At 43.0% G+C, this 21774-nt stretch overlaps 1 protein-coding gene across 1 annotated transcript in view; it reads right to left on the reverse strand.

Annotated features, from left to right (window-relative positions):
• LOC127964412 (gastrula zinc finger protein XlCGF8.2DB) overlaps window positions 1-20028 on the reverse strand; it is a 31955-nt gene extending 11927 nt beyond the window's left edge. Inside the window, exons 1-2 of the mRNA XM_052564636.1 lie at window positions 19890-20028; window positions 8902-9045 (exon numbers count right to left, since the gene is read on the reverse strand). Of these exons, the coding sequence (XP_052420596.1) occupies window positions 8902-8983 (82 nt within the window). The 5' untranslated portion in view covers window positions 8984-9045; window positions 19890-20028. The remainder of the gene's footprint in view (window positions 1-8901; window positions 9046-19889) is intronic.
• Window positions 20029-21774: the final 1746 nt, after the last annotated feature.

The raw sequence follows: 21774 nt of genomic DNA on the forward strand, positions 1-21774 counted from the left end.
TTTGAAGCTTTGATTGTGTTTACAGTGTGCAATATTACATGTGTTCATGTTTCGTGTGTAAAAAAAAACAGTATTTTTCACACAATTCACCTATCTGTATACCGCTGTTTTCACTGTCATAAAAACGGGCTGATGACTTCTATAAAGTCCCTCCCTTCAGAAACACGTAGCGAGTTCTGATTGTGCCAGCGGTTCCTGTGTTGTGATTCGACAGTAGCTGAGCGCGCGCTGCCCTCCTAGAAACACGATTGGACTAGTTTTGAGAAGCAAGTGGGCAGGATATGTTTTGAAAACTGCTGGAGATGTACTTATAATTACTGACGAGATGCGCATGAAAATCGCATTTGATTTTTTTGCACAGCCCTAACATCTAGTTAACAAAGCTAAACAGCGTTGCCCTTTGTGTATTAAGTTACAGAAACTGTTAAACACACCAACTTAAATAATAAAATACACTTACCGGTTGTGGTCCATAAACCACACCTTCTCCAGACAAAGATGAAACTGCTCCATCTTCCAAGAATAATCTTTGTTCGAATCCGGCATTAAACTGATTAGGGAAGATCGCTGTCCTCAGCAAAATATGCTGCACATAGTTTTACATGTGGATTATAATTTTCGGGAACCGAGCTAAACATAAATTGTAACCATTAATCTCCAAGTACAGCATCCCTGGGAAGCCCAAACAAAGTTGATTGGACTCCGAGATGAGAATAACAGCGTTTCGACGGCATGGCGACAAAAACAAACGCAGTTCATCCTCTTCTCCGTAGGAGCGCAACAAGGCCACGCCCCCTTTTTTGTGTATTCATGTGGGCAGTGGTTAGTCAAAAAACTGTTTTACATTTACATTTACTCATTTAGCAGACGCTTTTATCCAAAGCGACTTACAGATGAAGACAGTGGAAGCAATCAAAAACAACAAATAGAGCAATGAAGTGCTATAACAAGTCTCAGTTATCTTAACACAGTACACGTAGTATGGGATTTTAAATAATATAATAAATAAAAAGAAAACAGTTAGAATAAAAAATAAAAGAATAGAGCAAGCTAGTTAGAGGTCTTTACACATACACACACACATACATATACAATTGCATAATAAATGAAAAGAAAATAGAATACAAAAAGATTAGAAAGGTAGTTAGATTTTTTAAAGAATAGAATTAGAATAGTGAGTGTTAAAGTTAGAGGATCAAATAAAGATGGAAGAGATGGGTTTTAAGCCGATTCTTGAAGATGGCTAAGGACTCAGCTGCTCGGATTGAGTTGGGGAGGTCATTCCAACAGAAGGGAACATTTAATTTAAAAGTCCGTAAAAGTGACTTTGTGCTTCTTTGGGATGGCACAATCAAGTGACGTTTACTTGCAGAACGCAAGCAAGAAAGAGGGCACATAAGTCTGAAGTAACACATTTAGGTAAATGGGTGCAGAGCCAGTGGTAGTTTTGTAGGCAAACATCAATGCCTTGAATTTTATGCGAGCAGCTATTGGAAGCCAGTGCAAATTGATAAACAGAGGTGTGACGTGTATTCTTTTTGGCTCATTAAAAATTAATCTTGCTGCCGCGTTCTGAATTAATTGTAAAGGTTTGATAGAATTGGCTGGAAGACCTGCCAAGAGAGCATTGCAATAGTCCAGCCTGGACAGAACAAGAGCTTGAACAAGGAGTTGTGCAGCATGTTCCGAAAGAAAGGGCTTGATCTTCTTGATGTTGAATAAAGCAAATCTGCAGGATCGGACAGTTTTAGCAATGTGGTCTGAGAAAGTCAGCTGATCATCAATCATAACTCCAAGGCTTCTAACTGTTTTTGAAGGAGTTATGGTTGATGTGCCTAACTTGATGGTGAAATTGTGATGGAACGATGGGTTTGCTGGAATCATAAGCAGTTCTGTCTTGGCAAGGTTGTGTTGAAGGTGATGGTCCATCATCCAGGAAGAAATGTCTGTTAGACAAGCTGAGATGTGAATAGCTACCGTCGGATCATCAGGATGGAATGAGAGGTAGAGTTGAGTGTCATCAGCATAGCAGTGGTATGAAAAGCCATATTTCTGAATGACAGAACCTAATGATGCCATGTAGACAGAGAAGAGAAGTGGTCCAAGAACTGAGCCCTGAGGCACCCCAGTAGTTAGATGTTGAGAATTGGACACCTCACCTCTCCAAGATACTTTGATAAATACATTTTAAAATACTGGATAAAGGTTGGTGATTTAACTCCGTTTTCTGATCTGATCCCTGATGACTGCACATTTTTTAACTCTCCTCGTCCGAGTGGACGCGGGGGTGGCATAGTAACAATTTTAAAGAACTCTCTCTCTGCACGCTGTCGATTGGTCCCTGGAACGGCCTTTTCCAGCTTTGAAGCTCAGTTTCTTCACTTGGACTGGAATGGTCCTGTATGTCTAGTGGTGATCTACCGTCCTCCGCACTGCACTAAGGATTTTATACAGAATTTCACTGAACTGATCGGCAATATTGCCACAAATTACGATCGCTTTCTATTGGTGGGCGACTTTAATATCCATGTCTGCTGTCCGTCTAACCCCTTATCACATGAGTTTCTTAATATTATCGATGCTTTTAATCTATCCCAGTGGATCAGTGACGCTACTCATATTCAAGGACATACGTTGGATCTTGTACTCTCATATGGGCTTGATGTGACTGATGTTGTGCTCTCTGATTTTATGATCTCTGACCATAAGCCTATATTATTCACACTGTCTCTTCCAGAGCTCTCTTACTTTTCAAATACTACTGTAAATCTTTCTCGCTTCTACTCTCCACAGTTTAGCACAAATTTCAACTTGTGTTTTGCTGATTGTTGCTCACAGTTGCACTTAGATCAACCGTTATCTGACTTGGATGCTGATCAACATCTTAGCCTCTTGAACTCTGCCTGGCTTAAGGCAGCAAATGCAACTGCCCCCCTTAAGCCTCACAAGCAAAAAACTAAATCTATACTGTGGCAAAACTCTGATACCCGTCTCCTAAGACAAAACTGTAGAAAGGCAGAACGTAAATGGAAAAAAGACAGGCTGCATATCTCTCTTCAAATGTTCAGAGACTCTCTTACTTCATACCAGTCTGCAGCTAAGTCTGCAAAAGCTGCATACTTTTCTAACATAATTGAAACTAATCACTCTAAACCTAAGGTTTTGTTTTCAATTATTCAATCTGTTATCAATCCTTCTGTTAACACCTTGCCTGTTGCCTCTGATGCTCTCTGTGAAAGCTTCTTGAGATATTTTAGTGACAAAATTACTAAATTAAGACTTGGTGTCTGCCCCACTTTAACTTTAACCATCTCTCCTATCATGTCATCTTCATCTGCATTTTTGGATGCTTTTGAACCCATCAGTCTCCAGGAATTGAAGGAGGTGATTGACATTCTTAAGCCCTCATTCTGTTCTAGCGATATCATTCACCCCAAATTTTTAAAATTAATTATTGATTCGATTGGGCCAGGTCTGCTGTCTCTTATTAATAAGTGTCTCCAAACTGGCTCCGTTCCTGCCGACTTTAAAGTTGCTACAGTCACTCCTCTTCTCAAGAAGCCTTCACTGGACCACACTGTTCTAAAAAATTTTCGGCCAATTTCTGTTTTGCCTTTTATTTCAAAAGTTTTAGAGAAAATTGTGCTGAATCAACTTCAACACTTTTTGACCAGTAATTCTATTTATGAGGTTTTTCAATCTGGTTTTAAATCTGCTCACAGCACAGAGTCCGCCCTTTTGAGGGTGTTAAATGATATTTACCTCTCCACTGACTCCGGGGACTCCGTGGTTCTTATTCTTTTAGATTTATCAGCCGCTTTTGATACCATAGACCACTCCATACTATTATCTAGACTAGAGTCTTGGGTAGGTCTAAAAGCAAACGCTCTGAAATGGTTTCAATCGTACCTATCTGACAGAAGGTTTTTAGTGAAACTGGGAAATTTTTTCTCTTCCCCTGCTCCTCTGACCTGTGGCGTTCCACAAGGCTCTATTTTAGCTCCCTCTCTATTCTCTCTGTACATGCTACCTCTGGGTTCTATTCTAAGAAAACATGGTGTGTCTTTTCATTTCTACGCAGATGACACTCAAATCTATCTTCCAGTTAAGAAAAACAACTCCACTGCGATCACTTCTCTTCTCCAATGTTTAGAGGAGGTGAAATTATGGCTAGCCCAAAATTTCCTCTTCTTAAACGAGGACAAGACCGAGGTAATTGTTTTCGGTCCTAATGACAACTCTCAGTGTATAAGCCCTGAGCTAGAAAGTTTATCCGTTTTTAGATCCTCACGGGTGAAGAACCTAGGTATTACTATTGACTAACACTTAAAATTTGATAGACATATCTCTTCTGTTATTGGATCCAGTTTCTATCAGCTTCGTTTACTGTCTAAAATTAAAAACTTTCTCACTCCAAAAACTCTAGAAATGGCTGTTCATGCATTTGTTACATCGCGTCTAAATTACTGCAATTCTTTATATTGCGGTATATCTAAATCTCAAATTGCACGACTTCAGCTTGTCCAAAATGCTGCAGCCAGACTTCTCTTAAACTGTCGTAAACATGAACACATAACCCCAATTCTCAGATCCCTTCACTGGTTGCCAATTTCTCAGAGAATAGACTTTAAAATTCTCCTCTTCATTTATAAATCCCTTCATAACAAAGCTCCTGTCTATTTATCTGAACTTCTTCAACCGTATACTCCATCAAGAAACCTACGTTCCTATGACCAGGCTCTGTTGGTGGTCCCTCGCGTTAGGCTAAAGCGTAGAGGGGAGTGTGCATTTGCAGTGGCTGGGCCACGACTCTGGAATACCCTGCCTTTAGAGATCAGACTGGCCCCTTCCTTGTCTATTTTTAAATCCTTGCTAAAAACTTTTTTATTTTCCTTAGTGTACTGACTACTGTGTTATGCTACATTTTGAAATGGGTGGTTTTAAAATTTTTGTCTGGTCTATTTTTATGTATGTGTAATATTCTTGCTCTTATGTTAAAGCACTTTGGTCAGCCAGGAGGCTGTTGTAAATGCGCTATACAAATAAATTGAACTTGAACTTGAACTTTAAAGGACCTATCTGATAGGTAAGACTCAAACCATTGAAGTGTGGTTCCTGAGATGCCATTTGCCAGTAGGGTTGATGATGTGAGTGAGTGCAGGTACAACTGCAGGAGAAATGGCTTGAAGGAGATGAGATGGAATAGGATCAAGCGGGCAAGTTGTAGGGTGATTAGAAAGGATGAGTTTTGAGACTTCTGCCTCAGAGAGTGAAGAGAAGGATGTAAATGAGTGTAAGTTTGCTGGTGATATGAGCTTGACTGATTGTGGTGTGGAAAATTGTGCACTAATGTGTTTAATTTTATTAATGGAAAACGTTGCAAAGTCGTCAGCTATTAGAGATGAAGCAGGAGGGGGAGGAGGAGGACAAAGAAGTGAGGAAAATGTTTTAAAAAGCATGCGAGTGTTAGATGAATTGTTAATTTTGTTATGATAGTATGTCATTTTAGCAGAGGAGACATTAGCAGAGAAAGAAGATAGGAGTGACTGATACACAATAAGGTCAGTAGTATTTTTGGACTTGCGCCACACCCTTTCAGAAGCTCTAAGCTTAGAACGGTGTTCGCGTAGAACATCAGATAACCAAGCGGCATGAGGGGGTGTTACGGGCTGGCCTGGAAGATAAGGGGCAAACAATGTCTAAACAAGATGTAAGAGTGGACGTTTTAGTGACGTCATTACTGCAGGAACTAGAGAGATGTAGTCCAAACGGGTCGTTTTTTGTAGACAAATTCTGTTAAATAAAATATCTCGCTTGGCATTGAACTTTGAGCTTTAGAATTTTACAGATATTATTTATACTCCAACAACAACATTACACACTAACCAAAGTTTAAAACATGGGATCACAAAGAACGGGACCTTTAATGCTGGGTACACTCCGAGCAACAACCTCCTGCTCTCTCTCGTGAAGCCCATACAGAAGTGACTAAACCTGTAATTCATTGACTGGCCGCTTGAGGCTGGCTGCAGAAAAGAGTCAGTCACATAGACTCCCCATGTTGAAATGCCCAACTTAACAGCAGAAATAAAACATGTTTACAGCCTGGCGTGGCCACTTGAGTGACAGGTGGATTGCTAGGTGGCGCTAGGTGGGCTCCTGCCTTTTTGCCCATTTTTGATTCCCCTAGAGTGACATGCGGTGGCGTGCTGCTAAGATGGCGATGGCCCGCTTCGCCCACTTTTGGTTTCAAAAACTCTCTTCGGAAAGCTATGGGTGATGTCACGGACACTTTAAAAAGGATAACAAATTCTGAACATAGAAAATCTCGCAAAATCTTGTGAGACCTCAGAATGAGCATGGCGGACAATATGCAGGAAGAAACTGCAATGATAGTGTGTCTGTAATGGTTTTATACATGACACGTTGTGCCACAAATCAACAAGCTGATCCTTCATCTCTGCTGTCCACATCAATTTCACTTTTTGTGCTGCACCATGACTGCTTCCATCTTCTATCATCTCGCTTAGGAGTGTAAAAAAATATCGATACACATGAGTATTGTGATATTTTGTTTAGCGATGTATCCATTTTATGGTACTGTATTGATTCTCAAAAAAGTAATATTGATATTAAAAAATAAAAAAATCATACAAGATTCATGGCATTTTGAGTTTTTTCCTAAACGCTAGATTGTAGTCTTCACCTCTGAACAAATCCTGAGTGACAGGAAATACTAGTATTACTATTAGAGCACGCCACTAATGTTAGCCTTAATGTAGTTCGCTGCTAGTAATGAAGGATGAAAGAATTGATTAATCATTTGGGCTTTGTTTGTAATGTCCACTGTGGGATTGTGGCACTAGTGCTGCCTTGGTTCTGCCACGTCCCGTGTTTAGAGACTCGCGCAGGGCACAGCCATAGATGGGAGGGTCACACTGTGGCTGCAGTTTCTCTCATTTTGGGGGCGTTTTTTGTGCAGTTGGTGCAGTGCTCGCAACACGATTTTTGACAGCGGCAAAGTTAGTTTGACTTTTGACATTCATTAGACATTCTTTTTTTTTTTTTTTTGAGTCCAAACTAACTCAGATTGTCATAAATATATGCAATTTACGTTGTACAATGCTTAATTTATAGAAAAAAATAATAATTTACCATTTGATATAAAATCAATAATAAAATGTTCAGAAAAACATCCCTGTTATTGCACAAAGTTCCTTTTTTTGAATTACCGTTTTATGTATTTTATAATAATTTTGCAACTTTTAATGTATGCAATAAAATAAATCCATTAAACGACAACACCATTTGATCTAAAGGTACTTTAGCCAACTGTAAAATATACAGATTATTATTCAGTATAATGCACAAGGCTTACTTTGTCAGATTATGCCTTTATTGTTTTTATATTGTTTTATTTTATTAAAGGATCCTGCAAGCACTTTAATTTATCCCTCTTTACTCGTACTGCACAAACAGTGGTTCAATAACGTTGAATGTTACAGGGACTGATTATAACAAATTCAGATTCCAATGTGTTCTGGTTAAACAACTTTTATTTATTGCTAAGGTTTGCATATGGTGGTGTGTTCTTAATGACATCTTTCCTTACAATATATACTATTCCTAAAATCCTGATATATCGCCTTGCTTACAGTATCGCAGTGGGCAATTGGGACCCCTGTATCGTGATACGTATCGTATCGCTAGATTCTTGGCAATACACAGCCCTATTCCTGATTGGCTATTGTTTCGTTTCACGTGATAATCTCCAGAGCGTGCGCACGTTTGTCCTCGGGGTTCCACCCACACATCAGGATTTCTGATTCACGATCGGGATTGCTCCGACGTTCTTCCAATCAGGTTCCTACACTCTAAACACACCTAACACCAAGGGAAAATCTGTAGAAACATCAAGATAATCAGGACATAGCTAGGATTGTCGGAAGGGGGGAAATCGGTTATCTTTTGATGTGTATCCAGCATAAGACTTCTGTCTATTCCTTACTAGAAGTTTGTCTCAGCAGCTTTGTGAATAGATTAAGAAAAAATTCTAATCTAAAATCTAAAAATCAATTTCTACAAAATTAATTTCAGAAAAGAAGCGTGATTAATTAGTTTTTTTTTTTACAGGACTTTCATAAATTGCTGATGTCCAGACTGGTGAGATCGGTGTTAACAGCCGGTACGAGACACTGTGTGACACAGGTTCCCAATGAACTAAATAAAGTGGATTTAAAATGGATAATTAAGTGTCTACAAAATAATGATATCAATGACCAATGATCGACTGGGTATTACAACCTAAAACTTGTGCTGTTGGGGAAAACTGATTTAATGCATAATCCAAAACGGATATTTACAAGATTTCTGGTCAGGCTTTCTAGAGCCAGCATCACTCCACATGGAAATAAAGTTGAGTTTAAAAGACACCAGTTTAATACAGTGAATACTTTTGAGGATGAAAAAAAAAAAACATTGATCACATGGTTTTCTTTGAGCTAAATATTGCTTTGTTAGATACTGTTTCATAATTAATAGAAATGCACAGTTTTAGTTTATTTCAGTTAAGTGGATATTGGGTTTAATGTTACATAAACTACTCGCTTTGTTTAGGCCACTTCTGTTACTTCTCTGAATTCTGTTATTTCTCCTAATTTATTGTGTGTCGTCAAAATAACAAAATGTCCAGCACTGAAGTGGGATCTTTTCAGGTGCACTTAGTATTTGTCTGGTCATGTGATCTCAAAGTGTCTGTCCTCAGGAGGCACAATGTCAAATAAAACCACTTTAATTAAGACACTCGTTTCACATTGTTCAGAAACATCATTCATTTCTGTAGAGCTGGACATGTTAATAAGGATCAAATGAGTGAGTTCAGCTTTGATGATGAAAACCAACCTGTTTGTTCCTCAGTAACTTGTTTCAGACTAAATACTTCTTCAATCCTGAAGTCTTCACTTTCCTCTTTAATGAACGCCATCTTTATATCAGTGTGTCAACGTAGATCTCCGTTGCTTCAGCAGATTTTCTGTGTATTTTGTCCTGTTAAAGACAAATAAGAGAAATAAGTATAAGAAAATAATGAACAGAAAGCAAAATACACCCAAACTAAATCTCTGTGTGCATCTGGACCAGCTCCCTATTTCAGTAGTCAGAACACTAGTAAGGGAGCAGGTCAGAGTGTGAGTTAAAGGGGTCATATGATGTGATTTTATCTTTTTCCTTGTCTTTGGAGTCGGGATGTAACGATTCACTCAACTCATGATTCGAATCGATTCACCATTTTGATTTCACGATTCGATTCACACTTTTTTTTTGACAAAATTAAATGTGTTCTTTTATTATTGCTTTTACAAAATGTTGCAAATTTCTTTGTGACTTTGAAATATAACACTAAAGCACTTGCATATTATTGCTCTTTTGTTGGTTTTGGTTTCTTTTTATTGTCTTCATTTGTAAGTCACTTTGGATAAAAGCGTATGCTAAATGACAAAATTTAAATATAACGTAAATATAAATTAAAAACTAAATTGAAATTTTAAAACAATCCCCCAAATAAATAAATAACACAAATAAAATAAATCTCTTAATATAAACAAAATAAGGCTTTGTCTGAGCTCTTTCCATTTAAATGAGAGGCAACCATGGCATTTGAATCGTGATCCAAGACGCTGCATACATGCAACACGTGATGTTTTTAATCTAAATTAGGTTGTATTATTATTTTGAATACAAATAAATAATGGTTTGACTTCAGTTTTATAAAACTATAAAATATCTTTGTGAAACAGAAACAGCAGACGAGCTGAACGAGATGCAGATTCACTCTCTGCCAGCAGGTGCTTAAAGCGTTTCCTTGGCGACCGCTGTAAACGAAGAGCTTATGAACACTGCGGCGGGCGGAGCTTAAAGCGTTTCCTTGGCGACCTCTGTAAACGAAGAGCTTATGAACACTGTGGCGGGCGGAGCTTAAAGCATTTCCTTGGAGACCTCTGTAAACGAAGCGCTTATGAACACTGTGGCGGGCGGAGCTTAAAGCGTTTCCTTGGCGACCTCTGTAAACGAAGCTCTTATGAACACTGCGGCAGGCAGAGCTTAAAGCATTTCCTTGGTTACCGCTGTAAATGAAGCGCTTATGAACACTGCGGCGGGCAGAGCTTAAAGCGTTTCCCTGGGAACTGCTGTAAACGAAACACTTATGAACACTGCGGCAGGCGGAGCTTAAAAGGTTTCCCTGGCGACCACTGTAAACAAAGCACGTATGAAAACTGCGGCGGGTGGAGCTTAAAGCGTTTCCTTGGCTACCGCCGTAAACGAAGCACTTATGAACACTGCGGTGGGTGGAGCTTAAAGCGTTTCCTTGGCTACCACTGAAAACAAAACACTTATGAAAACTGCGGCAGGCGGAGCTTAAAGCGTTTCCTTGGCTACCACTGAAAACAAAACACTTATGAAAACTGCGGCAGGCGGAGCTTAAAGCATTTCCTTGGCTACCGCTGTAAACGAAGCACTTATGAACACTGCGGTGGGTGGAGCTTAAAGTGTTTCCTTGGCTACCACTGAAAACAAAACACTTATGAACACAGCGGCGGGCGGGGCTTAAAGTGTTTCTTTGGCTACTGCTGTAAACAAAGCACTGCAGCGGGCGGAGCTTAAAGCGTTTCCTTGGCTACCGCCGTAAACGAAACGCTTATGAACACTGCGGCGAGCAGAGCTTAAAGCGTTTCCTTGGCGACCGCCGTAAACGAAGCACTTATGAACACTGCGGCGGGCAGAGCTTAAAGCGTTTCCTTGGCGACCGCTGTAAACAAAGCACTTATGAACACTGCGGCGGGCGGAGCTTAAAGCGTTTCTTTGGCGACGCTGTATTGGAAGTGCTTATAAACACTGCGGCGGGCAGAGCTTAAAGCGTTTCCTTGACGACCGCTGTAAATGAAGCACTTATGAACACTGCAGCGGGCGAAGCTTAAAACAATTCCCTTGCGACCGCTGTAAATTAAGCACACATGAACACTGGCGGGCGGAGCTTAAAGCGTTTCCCTGGGGACCGCTGTAAACGAAGCACTTATGAACACTGCGGCAGGCGGAGCTTAAAAGGTTTCCCTGGCGACCACTGTAAACAAAGCACTTATGAAAACTGCGGCGGGTGGAGATTAAAGCGTTTCCTTGGCTACCGCCGTAAACGAAGCGCTTATGAACAATGCGGCGGGCAGAGCTTAAAGCGTTTCCTTTGCGTCCGCTGTAAACGAAGCACTTATGAACACTGCAGTGGGTGGAGCTTAAAGTGTTTCCTTGGCTACCACTGAAAACAAAACACTTATGAAAACTGCGGCGGGCGGAGCTTAAAGCGTTTCCTTGGCTACCGCTGTAAACGAAGCACTTATGAACACTGCGGTGGGTGGAGCTTAAAGCGTTTCCTTGGCTACCACTGAAAACAAAACACTTATGAACACAGCGGCAGGCGGAGCTTAATGTGTTTCCTTGGCTACTGCTGTAAACGAAGAACTGCAGCAGGTGGAGCTTAAAGTTTTTCCTTGGCGTCCGCTGTAAATGAAGCGCTTATGAACACTGCGATGGGCAGACCTTAAAGCGTTTCCTTGGCGACCGCTGTAAACGAAGCACTTACGAACAAAGCGGCGGGCGGGGCTTAAAGTGTTTCTTTGGCTACTGCTGTAAACAAAGCACTGCAGCGGGCGGAGCTTAAATCTTTTCCTTGGCTACCGCCGTAAACGAAACGCTTATGAACACTGCGGCAGGCAGAGCTTAAAGTGTTTCCTTGGCGACCGCCGTAAATGAAGCACTTATGAACACTGCGGCGAGCAGGGCTTAAAGCGTTTCCTTGGCGACCGCTGTAAACGAAGCACTTATGAACACTGCGGCGGGCAGAGCTTAAAGCGTTTCTTTGGCGACGCCGTATTGGAAGTGCTTATAAACACTGCGGCGGGCAGAGCTTAAAGCGTTTCCTTGACAACCGCTGTAAATGAAGCACTTATGAACACTGCAGTGGGCGAAGCTTAAAACGATTCCCTGGCGACCGCTGTAAATTAAGCACTCATAAACACTGCGGCGGGCGGAGCTTAAAGCGTTTCTTTGGCGACCGTTGTAAACGAAGCGCTTATGAACACTGCGGCGGGCGGAGCTTAAAGCGTTTCCCTGGGGACCGCCAAAAACAAAGCACTTATGAACACTGCTGCGGGCAGAGCTTAAAGCGTTTCCTTGGCGACCGCTGTAAACCAAGCGCTTATAAACACTGCGGCAGCCAGAGCTTAAAGTGTTTCCTTGGCGACCGCTGAAAACGAAGCACTTATGAACACTGCGGCGGGCAGAGCTTAAAGCGTTTCCTTGACGACCGCTGTAAATGAAGCACTCATAAACACTGCAGCGGGTGAAGCTTAAAACAATTCCCTGGCGACCGCTGTAAATTAAGCACTCATAAACACTGCGGCGGGCGGAGCTTAAAGCGTTTCCCTGGGGACCGCTGTAAAAGAAGCACTTATGAACACTTCGGGCTTAAGGTGTTTCCTTGGTGACCGCCAAAAACAAAGCACTTATGAACACTGCTGCGGGCAGAGCTTAAAGCGTTTCCTTGGCGACCGCTGTAAACGAAGCACTTATGAACACTGCGGCGGGCAGAGCTTAAAGCGTTACTTTGGCTACTGCTGTAAACAAAGCACTGCAGCGGGTGGAGCTTAAAGCATTTCCTTGGCTATCGCTGTACACAAAGCGCTAATGAACACTGCAGCGAGCGGAGCTTAATATGTTACCTTGGCTACCGATGTAAACAAAGCACTGCGGCGGGAGGAGCTTAAAGCGGTTCCTTGGCTACCGCTGTAAACGAAGCACTGCAGCAGGTGTAGCTTAAAGCATTTCCTTGGCAACCGCTGTAAACAAAGCGCTTATGAACACTGCGGCGGGCAGAGCTTAAAGCGTTACTTTGGCTACTGCTGTAAACAAAGCACTGCAGCGGGCGGAGCTTAAAGCGTTTCCTTGGCTATCGCTGTAAACGAAGCACTGCAGCAGGTGGAGCTTAAAGCGTTTCCTTGGCGACCGCTGTAAACGAAACGCTTATGAACACTGCGGCGGGCGGAGCTTCAAGCGTTTCTTTGGCTACAGCTGTAAACGAAACGCTTATGAACACTGCGGCGGGCGGAGCTTAAAACGTTTCCTTGGCTACTGCTGTAAACGAAGCACTTATGAACACTGCAGCGGGCAGAGCTTAAAGCGTTTCTTTGGCGACGCCGTATTGGAAGTGCTTATAAACACTGCGGCGGGCAGAGCTTAAAGCGTTTCCTTGACGACCGCTGTAAATGAAGCACTTATGAACACTGCAGTGGGCGAAGCTTAAAACGATTCCTTGGCGACCGCTGTAAATTAAGCACTCATGAACACTGCGGCGGGCGGAGCTTAAAAGCGTTTCTTTGGCGACCGTTGTAAACGAAGCGCTTATGAACACTGCGGCGGGCGGAGCTTAAAGCGTTTCCCTCGGGACCGCTGTAAACGAAGCACTTATGAACACTTCGGGCTTAAGGTGTTTCCTTGGTGACCGCCAAAAACAAAGCACTTATGAACACTGCTGCGGGCAGAGCTTAAAGCGTTTCTTTGGCTACAGCTGTAAACAAAGCACTGCAGCGGGTGGAGCTTAAAGTGTTTCCTTGGCGACCGCTGTAAACGAAGCACTTATGAACACTGCGGCGGGCAGAGCTTAAAGCGTTACTTTGGCTACTGCTGTAAACAAAGCACTGCAGCGGGCGGAGCTTAAAGCGTTTCCTTGGTTATCGCTGTAAACGAAGCACTGCAGCAGGTGGAGCTTAAAGCGTTTCCTTGGCGACCGCTGTAAACGAAGCGCTTATGAACACTGTGGCGGGCAGAGCTTCAAGCGTTTCTTTGGCTACAGCTGTAAACGAAACGTTTATGAACACTGCGGCAGGCGGAGCTTAAAACGTTTCCTTGGCTACTGCTGTAAACGAAGCACTGCAGCAGGTGGAGCTTAAAGCGTTTCCTTGGTTACCACTGTAAACGAAGTAGAATCACGATTTGACAGTAAAAAACTAAAGACAGTAAGTTCCCCTCAGACACACATTCATATAAACTGCTGCCACTAACTGAATGTCACAGTGTCTGGGTTGTTGTTCCCCCCGGGGTTCCACTAGATGTCCTCCTTCTCACGGTGTCTGTCCCAGATCACTTCCTGTTTCCTTATATGGTCACCTTCCTCCTTGTTGCGTAATTGATTGTTCCCCCCACCTGTCTCCTGTTTCCCCATTATCCTTCTGTGTATAAATACCCAGTCTGTCTTAGTCTGTGTTACGGAGTCCTTGTTTAATGTCATGTTATTTCATGCCCGTCATCCTTATCTTGCCTTGCGTTCGTGTCTTGTTTGTGTTTATGTTTTGATCTTCTGGTTTTGACCCTGCCTGGACTGTTTACCCTATTGGATTACCCTTATAATAAACGACGTACCTGCTATTGGTTCCCGCTCTGTGTTTCCTATACACCTAACGTGACAGAAGGACTCCGTCAACGTAGGAACCAGCGGTATGTCATTTTTTCGTTCCCCAGCCAAGATGGCGGAGAGGCGGGCCAAGTATCTTCAGTTAACCGCCCTCCGTCAAGAGGGCAATGAAGTGGGTGCCCTGGCTCGAGTGTTCTGGTCTCTGGCTGAGGGCTTGGGCTACAATGATGCGGCCCTTAAAGACCACTTCAATGGCGGGCTGGATGATCCAGTGCCTCAGGAAGAGATGCCGCAGTTGGAGACGCTGGAGTTCTGGGAATTCGTGCGCTACCTGCAGTTTCGGTGTCGGTGGGATGCCCCAGCCACTCCTGTCTCTCCCGGCAGGGTGGTCGTCAGCCCAGCACCACTGCCCAGGAGGGCCGTCAGCCCAGCGCCACAGTACAAGATGGCCGCTAACCCAGCGCCAATGCCCAAATTGGCCACCGGTCCAGCGCCACAGTACAAAATGGCCGCCAGTCCAGCGCCACAACACAAAATGGCCGCCAGCCCAGCGCCACAGCACAAGATGGCCACCGGCCCAGCGCCGCAGCACGAGATGGCCGCCGGCCCAGCGCCGCAGCACGAGATGGCCGCCGGCCCAGCGCCGCAGCACGAGATGGCCGCCGGCCCAGCGCCACGGCACAAGATGGCCGCTAGCCCAGCGCCACAGTACAAGATGGCCGCTAACCCAGCGCCAATGCCCAAATTGGCCACCGGTCCAGCGCCACAGTACAAGAGGGCCGCCAGCCCAGCGCCACAACACAAGATGGCCGCCAGCCCGGCGCCACGGCACAAGATGGCCGCCGGCCCAGCGCCACAGCACGAGATGGCCGCCAGCCCAGCGCCACAGCACAAGATGGCCGACTCAAAGCCTGAGTCTCCAGATAAGGTGCACGATGCTGTCCCGGAGGCAGAGGCGGTGCACGATGCTGTCCCAGAGGCAGAGGCGGTGCCCAATGCTGTTCCGGAGGCCGAGGCAGTGCCCGTTGCTGTTCCAGAGGCCGAGGCGGTGCCCGATCCTGTTCTGGAGGCCGAGGCGGCGCCCGAGGCTGTTCCCAATGCAGTTACCGAGGCGGTGCCCGAGGCTGTTCCGGAGGTCGAGGCGGTGCCCGACGCTGTTCCAGAGGCCGAGGTGGCACTCGATGCCAAGGCAGCGCCCGATGCCGAGTCGGTGCTCGATGCTGGTCCGGAGGCCGAGGAGGAGCCCGAGGTCGAGGCAGTACCCGTTGCTGTTCCAGAGGCCGAGGCGGTGCCCGATCCTGTTCTGGAGGCCGAGGCGGTGCCCGAGGCTGTTCCCAATGCAGTTACCGAGGCGGTGCCCGAGGCTGTTCCGGAGGTCGAGGCGGTGCCCGACGCTGTTCCAGAGGCCGAGGTGGCACCCGATGCCGAGGCGGTGCCCGAGGCTGTTCCGGAGGTCGAGGCGGTGCCCGAGGCTGTTCCAGAGGCCGAGGCAGCGCCCGATCCAGTTTTGGAGGCCGAGGCGGTGCCTGATGCCAAGGCGGTGCCCAAGGCTGTTCCAGAGCCAGGGCCAGTCACCGAGGACCCTCCAGAGCCAGGGCCAGTCACCAATTACCCTCCAGAGCCAAGTCAAGTCACTGGGTGGTCTGCTGCTCCGTTCCGGGGGACTCTGGTCTCAACCACGGGGGCGTGTTGGTCATCTGCTCTGCCCTGGGAGACTCCGACGTTGACCACGTGGACGTGGTGGCCGTCCGCTCCGCCCTGGAGGGCTCTGACTTTGACCACAAGGCTGTGGTGGTCTTCCGCTCCGCCCTGGAGGGCTTTGACTTTGACCACAAGACTGTGGTGGTCTTCCGCTCCGCCCTGGTGGGCGCCTCAACAGATTCTTCAGGGATTTCTGTGTGTTGTTTTGGTTTCTGTTATGTTTCTGTCTGTTCCCCTCAGTTAGTCTGACCCTCCGTCCCTCCCCCTGAACCTCCTCCGGTCCTCCTCCCTCCTGGTCTCCCTGTTTTATGTTTACATTTCTGGTGTTTGTCCCCCATGTGTTCCTTTTCCGGCCCTCCGTCCCTCCCCCTGAGCCTCCACCTGTCCGCCTCCCTCCTGGTCTCTGTGTTGTGTTTTGTCTTGTAGCGTCTGGGAGCCGCTCCGTAGAGGGGGGGTACTGTCACAGTGTCTGGGTTGTTGTTCCCCGGGGTTCCACTAGATGTCCTCCTTCTCACGGTGTCTGTCCCAGATCACTTCCTGTTTCCTTATATGGTCACCTTCCTCCTTGTTGCGTAATTGATTGTTCCCCCCACCTGTCTCCTGTTTCCCCATTATCCTTCTGTGTACAATAAAGCAAAATCAAATCCTTATATTATAATCACATTGCACTTGAATCCAGTTAAAGGTGTAATCTGCTGATTGTCCTGCAGGTGATCACATCTATCTGTCTTCTTACGATGCACTTAGGGCTTAACGATTACTCCAGAGCACTCGTAGCTCTACGATGATTTTCAAGTGCTACTTAAGTTACGATGCTTTTGGGGGCTTCATTTTTAACATCAGTTAATTCATTGGTTAACATAAACTGCCAATGACAAATTCTTCTGAACATTTATTAATTAGGTATTCCAATATTTAATAACACGTTGTTAAAATGTAAAGTTGCAACTGTATTATTTAATGAGCTAACATTAACTATGACTTCTGTAGCAAATGTAGCTATTGTGAATGTTAATGGTTAACTAATGAGATTGTAAAGTGATACCTATGGGTCTTTATAGTTCTTTTGCACTTTAATCTGTGCAAAACTTATAACTTTATATATTTTTCTTAATTGTTTTATTTTATTTAAATGTTCAGTTATTTTTTGTTATTAAAAAAAAGTTATTTAACCTTTTTTTTTAAACTAAATTTCAATAACATAGTGATAATACCGTTTACCATGATAAAAGCATGAGCAATTAATTGCAACAGGAAAATTTGATACCGGCATATCCCTAGTTCCCGGTTTTTGGTTCCTTAAACCGGTTCAGAGCCCTGTTTTTTTTTTTTTCTCGTTCAAAACATCTGGCCAAAAGCTAGAAAATATTATGCTGGTTATGACTATGCGCAGTTTAGTCTAAGACTCTCTTCATATTTTTGGACGCTATAACGAAATCAGGCCAACCATTTGTTCTAGTCAAACCGGTTTCCGAACGGTAATTTAAGCCCTGCGTAAAGCATACGGAGCCCGCAGGAGTGTCCCGTACACCACTGGGTGAGGGGCCTAACATTTGCATCACACACTTCAGTAGTGTTGTCAAAAGACCCGGTACTTCGGTACCAAGTCGGTACTAAAAAAATGTAAATGTGACGGTACCAGGTTTCTTTAAGTACCGGTAGTACCGAGGTCCCGTTCAAACCCGGTTCAGCGCTATGATTTCCGCGAAGCATAAATCGAGGACGGAATCTCAAAATGCAGTCATGAAAATGAAACTTACATTTTAATATGGACAGTCATGGAATTTGTCAAAGTTAGCATAAATTAATCAAATCAAATCTCCATATGGACAAGTATCTGTAAATGTTAAGCCGCAAAAGTTGTTTGAAATATGAATCCGTGTTCTGCGCGTCTCTGTGTGAATTAATGAATGGCAGAGACGTGTGGGTTTATTTACTACATAGACTGAAGCGCGTGACGCTTTGCATTAATTTCAGCATCTGAGCTTCAGAGTTCTCTCTCCATCAAGCGATCTGAACTTTTCAGTTCATCTCAATGGACGCACAGCACACCTGTATTTGATGCTCTGTAAACTCTTTGTGAAGGCGCACGACTCACCGTCGATTTACTGATAGCGCTGTTTCTCACACATGCAAAGAGAGGGAGAGAGCGAGAGTCTTACCACGCTGAATCGAACCGCTGTATGTAAACTATTCTTTGTTGTCTTCTACTGTCAAAATAATGGAGTTAATTTAGAATTATTCATATTCATTGTCGAACAAGCAGAAGACATACCGGTTTCTGCGGTAGTGGGCGGAGCTAATGCGCAAATGGAAATTTCATTGGCTGGCGCTGATCTTGTACCGTCCCTGTTTTGATTTCAGCAAATCAGTTTGACCGAACGCAGACAACGTGATTAATATTCATGAACCCAGCAGCTCATCAATTCATAGTACATTGTATATACATTAGTATGATAGTAGAATTAGTAGTAGTATTATCTTTTAATAATAATTCATATGATCTATTACTATTTTTTTTTTTTACAGAAACCCTCAATGACCAAAAATATCTTAAGCATCACCACCAGTCTTAAGTTCAGTTAAAATGACAAATATGCATTCATTAGGCCTAAAAGTTAATTTTTACATAAAGGCATTGTGCTAGAAATATTACTATTATTTAGTAAAATGTATGTGATACTGCTACTACTGTTGAAAAAAATGTATAAAACTTTATTTTTTAAAGAAATAAATCACAATATTTCTCCAATGTTTTAATTTTAATAGCAAATACCCTTTATTTACCCAAAATAAAATGTTTAAATTTCATAAATTAAAAGACAAATTAAATTTGGGTGAAACTTTTACTGTTTACTGTTTTTCATAATTATATAACTTGTAGAAAAACTTTAAACACAATTGTAAATAAGTATAAAGAATGGCATTGGTTTTATTTTTAGTGATAAAAAGTTTTTTTCTTTTTTCTTTTTAGCATATTTTTGTGTTTTGCTTTGGTACCGAAATTGGTACCGAGAACCGTGGATTTTCACTGGTATCCGTACCGAATACTCAAATTTTGGTACCATGAGAACTCTACACTTCAGGTATTTGGCCAATCACAGCGCACTGGATAGCTGGCCAATCAGAGCACACCTCTCTTTTCAGAGCCATGAGCTTTGTGTTGCAGAAGGCGGGGATTAGAGGAGAAACAATAATGTACTGTGTGTGGAAAATAATGTGTTTTTTTAACCTTAAAGCACGTAAACAAATTGCATTACACAAAATACACACAAAATTCATAAAAGAGCACAAACTATACAGACCTTTAGTTGTGATGTATATTTGGTAAATCAGAATTTGTAGATTAGGGTTAGATAAATTAGACTTGCATTAAAACATTTTCAGTTGTGTTTGTTCTCGCTGCATTTACCGTTTGACCAAGGTGACGTCAGCGAGCGGAGATTCGAATCTATGAATCATTTGAAAAGAAACTGATTCAATCGAGTCTCAAAAAGCTCAGTTGGAAGTGACGTAATTCATGTTTATGAATAACTGCTTCACGACACAGAGAGCAAAATAAGACGAACTTCGCGCGCGGATACATTTATTAACACCAAATAGCGTCTATTGATGTTAGATAAGGCATTATAATGTTACATTCAATAGCGAATAATAAACCTTGCATCGCTTAGAATCTATAGTTAGATTGTTCATCTTAGTTTAAGGAGTTTAAATGCTTAAAAAAACAGACCTTTCTTGAGCCGAATCACCAGAGACGCGGGAGCGCGCTGCAGCCATGTGACGTCACGTCGTCAGGGCTGCTGCTTCTTCTTCTCTCGAGTTTTTTGGCGGATTGATGAACCAACGTTAAAGGTCCGCCACCTGCTGGTCTGGAGTGTGAAACGTACATGGTTTAGCTATCATAGAAGAATAAATAAATAAAATAATCCAGAAATTTTATACATAAATACATAATTAAAATCTTCAAACTCTTTCCATTAATCGTGTCTTTATTAAATACTTAGACACTTCTCCATTTACTCTTGATTGCATTAACCCATAACCTAAAGGTGTGTTTAGAGAAATACTATTAATTCCCATCAGTTCCAGTTCTTGGAACATCTGATATATTTTCCTGTCATACACGAAACATATTAAAAGAACAGGCTCAACTTTCTGGTAGTCCACATTTATCACAATTGTCTGTTTCGTGTTTCCCTATTATGTGCTAACTGTTATTTAAAGCCAAATGTCCTATTCTCAATCTAGTTAACATCCTCCCTTCTATTTCCATAACTTACTCTCTCTTTACCAACACAGTCCTGGATCTTAAATAAATGCCTCCCTTTTCTTTCATTTTAACAACTTTTTTGCCATTTCTTTTCAACTTTATATACACACACACACACATACATATATATATATATATATATATATATATATATATATGTCTCTTTATTTCAGCTTTACTAATTGTAGTTTGTAATTCAGCTTGGGTGCTCCAGGGTCTTCTTAGCAAGCTGATCAACTCTCTCGTTCCCCTCTACTCCAACATGAGCCGGCACCCAAAGAAAATAAACTAATAACCTTAAAGGGTTAGTTCACCCAAATATTAAAATTATGTCATTAATGACTCACACTCATGTCGTTCCAAACCCGTGAGACCTCCGTTTATCTTCGGAACACAGTTTAAGATATTTTAGATTTAGTCCGAGAGCTCTCAGTCCCTCCATTGAAGCTGTGTGTACGGTCTACTGTCCATGTCCAGAAAGGTAAGAAAAATCATCAAAGTAGTCCATGTGACATCAGAGGGTCGGTTAGAATTTTTTGAAGCATCGAAAATACATTTTGGTCCAAAAATAACAAACATTATGACTTACCACGCTCTGGGTCTGTTGTGAGTGTGTTCACAACACTGCATTGACGCTGCTGACGTGTTATCTTTGTTATTGGCCGCAGCATAAAACACGTCAGCAGTCTCATACGTCAGCAGTCACAGAAGACTCACTCTTAACTGTGTGATAATGTAATATATCATTATTAATGTGATAAGATGAAACATAACTCTTGAACACGTTTATAAGGCTGTTTGTGAAATTGTAGAAATTGTACAAAGGTTTTCAGTGAAGCATGATTTGTTGGTGAAGACCATAGACTGTATAAAAACATGGACGTTGTGTCCGTGACGTCACCCGTAGACTCCTGAAGAGTGTTTTTAAAGCTCAAAGTGTGCAGAGTGAGCCGTCGCCATCTTGGCAGCGTGTCACGTCACTCTGGGTAATCAGAAATGGGCAAAAGGGCGGGAGCTACTTGCTGAAGCCACGCCCACCTAGCGTGACGGCAGTGTCAGCACTGGCAATCCACCTGTCACTCAAATGACCACGCCCTTAATTATGCAGAAATGTAAGGCTTAATATAATTTAAACAGATGAGTTATAAAAAAATTCACCCCCCTCACAGTTGTCATGAAGGGCAAAATTAGCCATATAGACCAAAATCATTTTTTGCACCAGGCTGTAAACATGTTTTTTTCTGCTGTAAAGTTGGCCAGTTTAACATGGGGAGTCTATGGGACTGACTCCTTTTTGCAGCCAGCCTCAAGCGTCCGGTCAATGAATTACAGTTTTAGTCACGTC

The sequence above is a fragment of the Carassius gibelio genome, chromosome B9, assembly GCF_023724105.1.
Source record: "Carassius gibelio isolate Cgi1373 ecotype wild population from Czech Republic chromosome B9, carGib1.2-hapl.c, whole genome shotgun sequence".
Lineage (NCBI taxonomy): Eukaryota > Metazoa > Chordata > Actinopteri > Cypriniformes > Cyprinidae > Carassius > Carassius gibelio.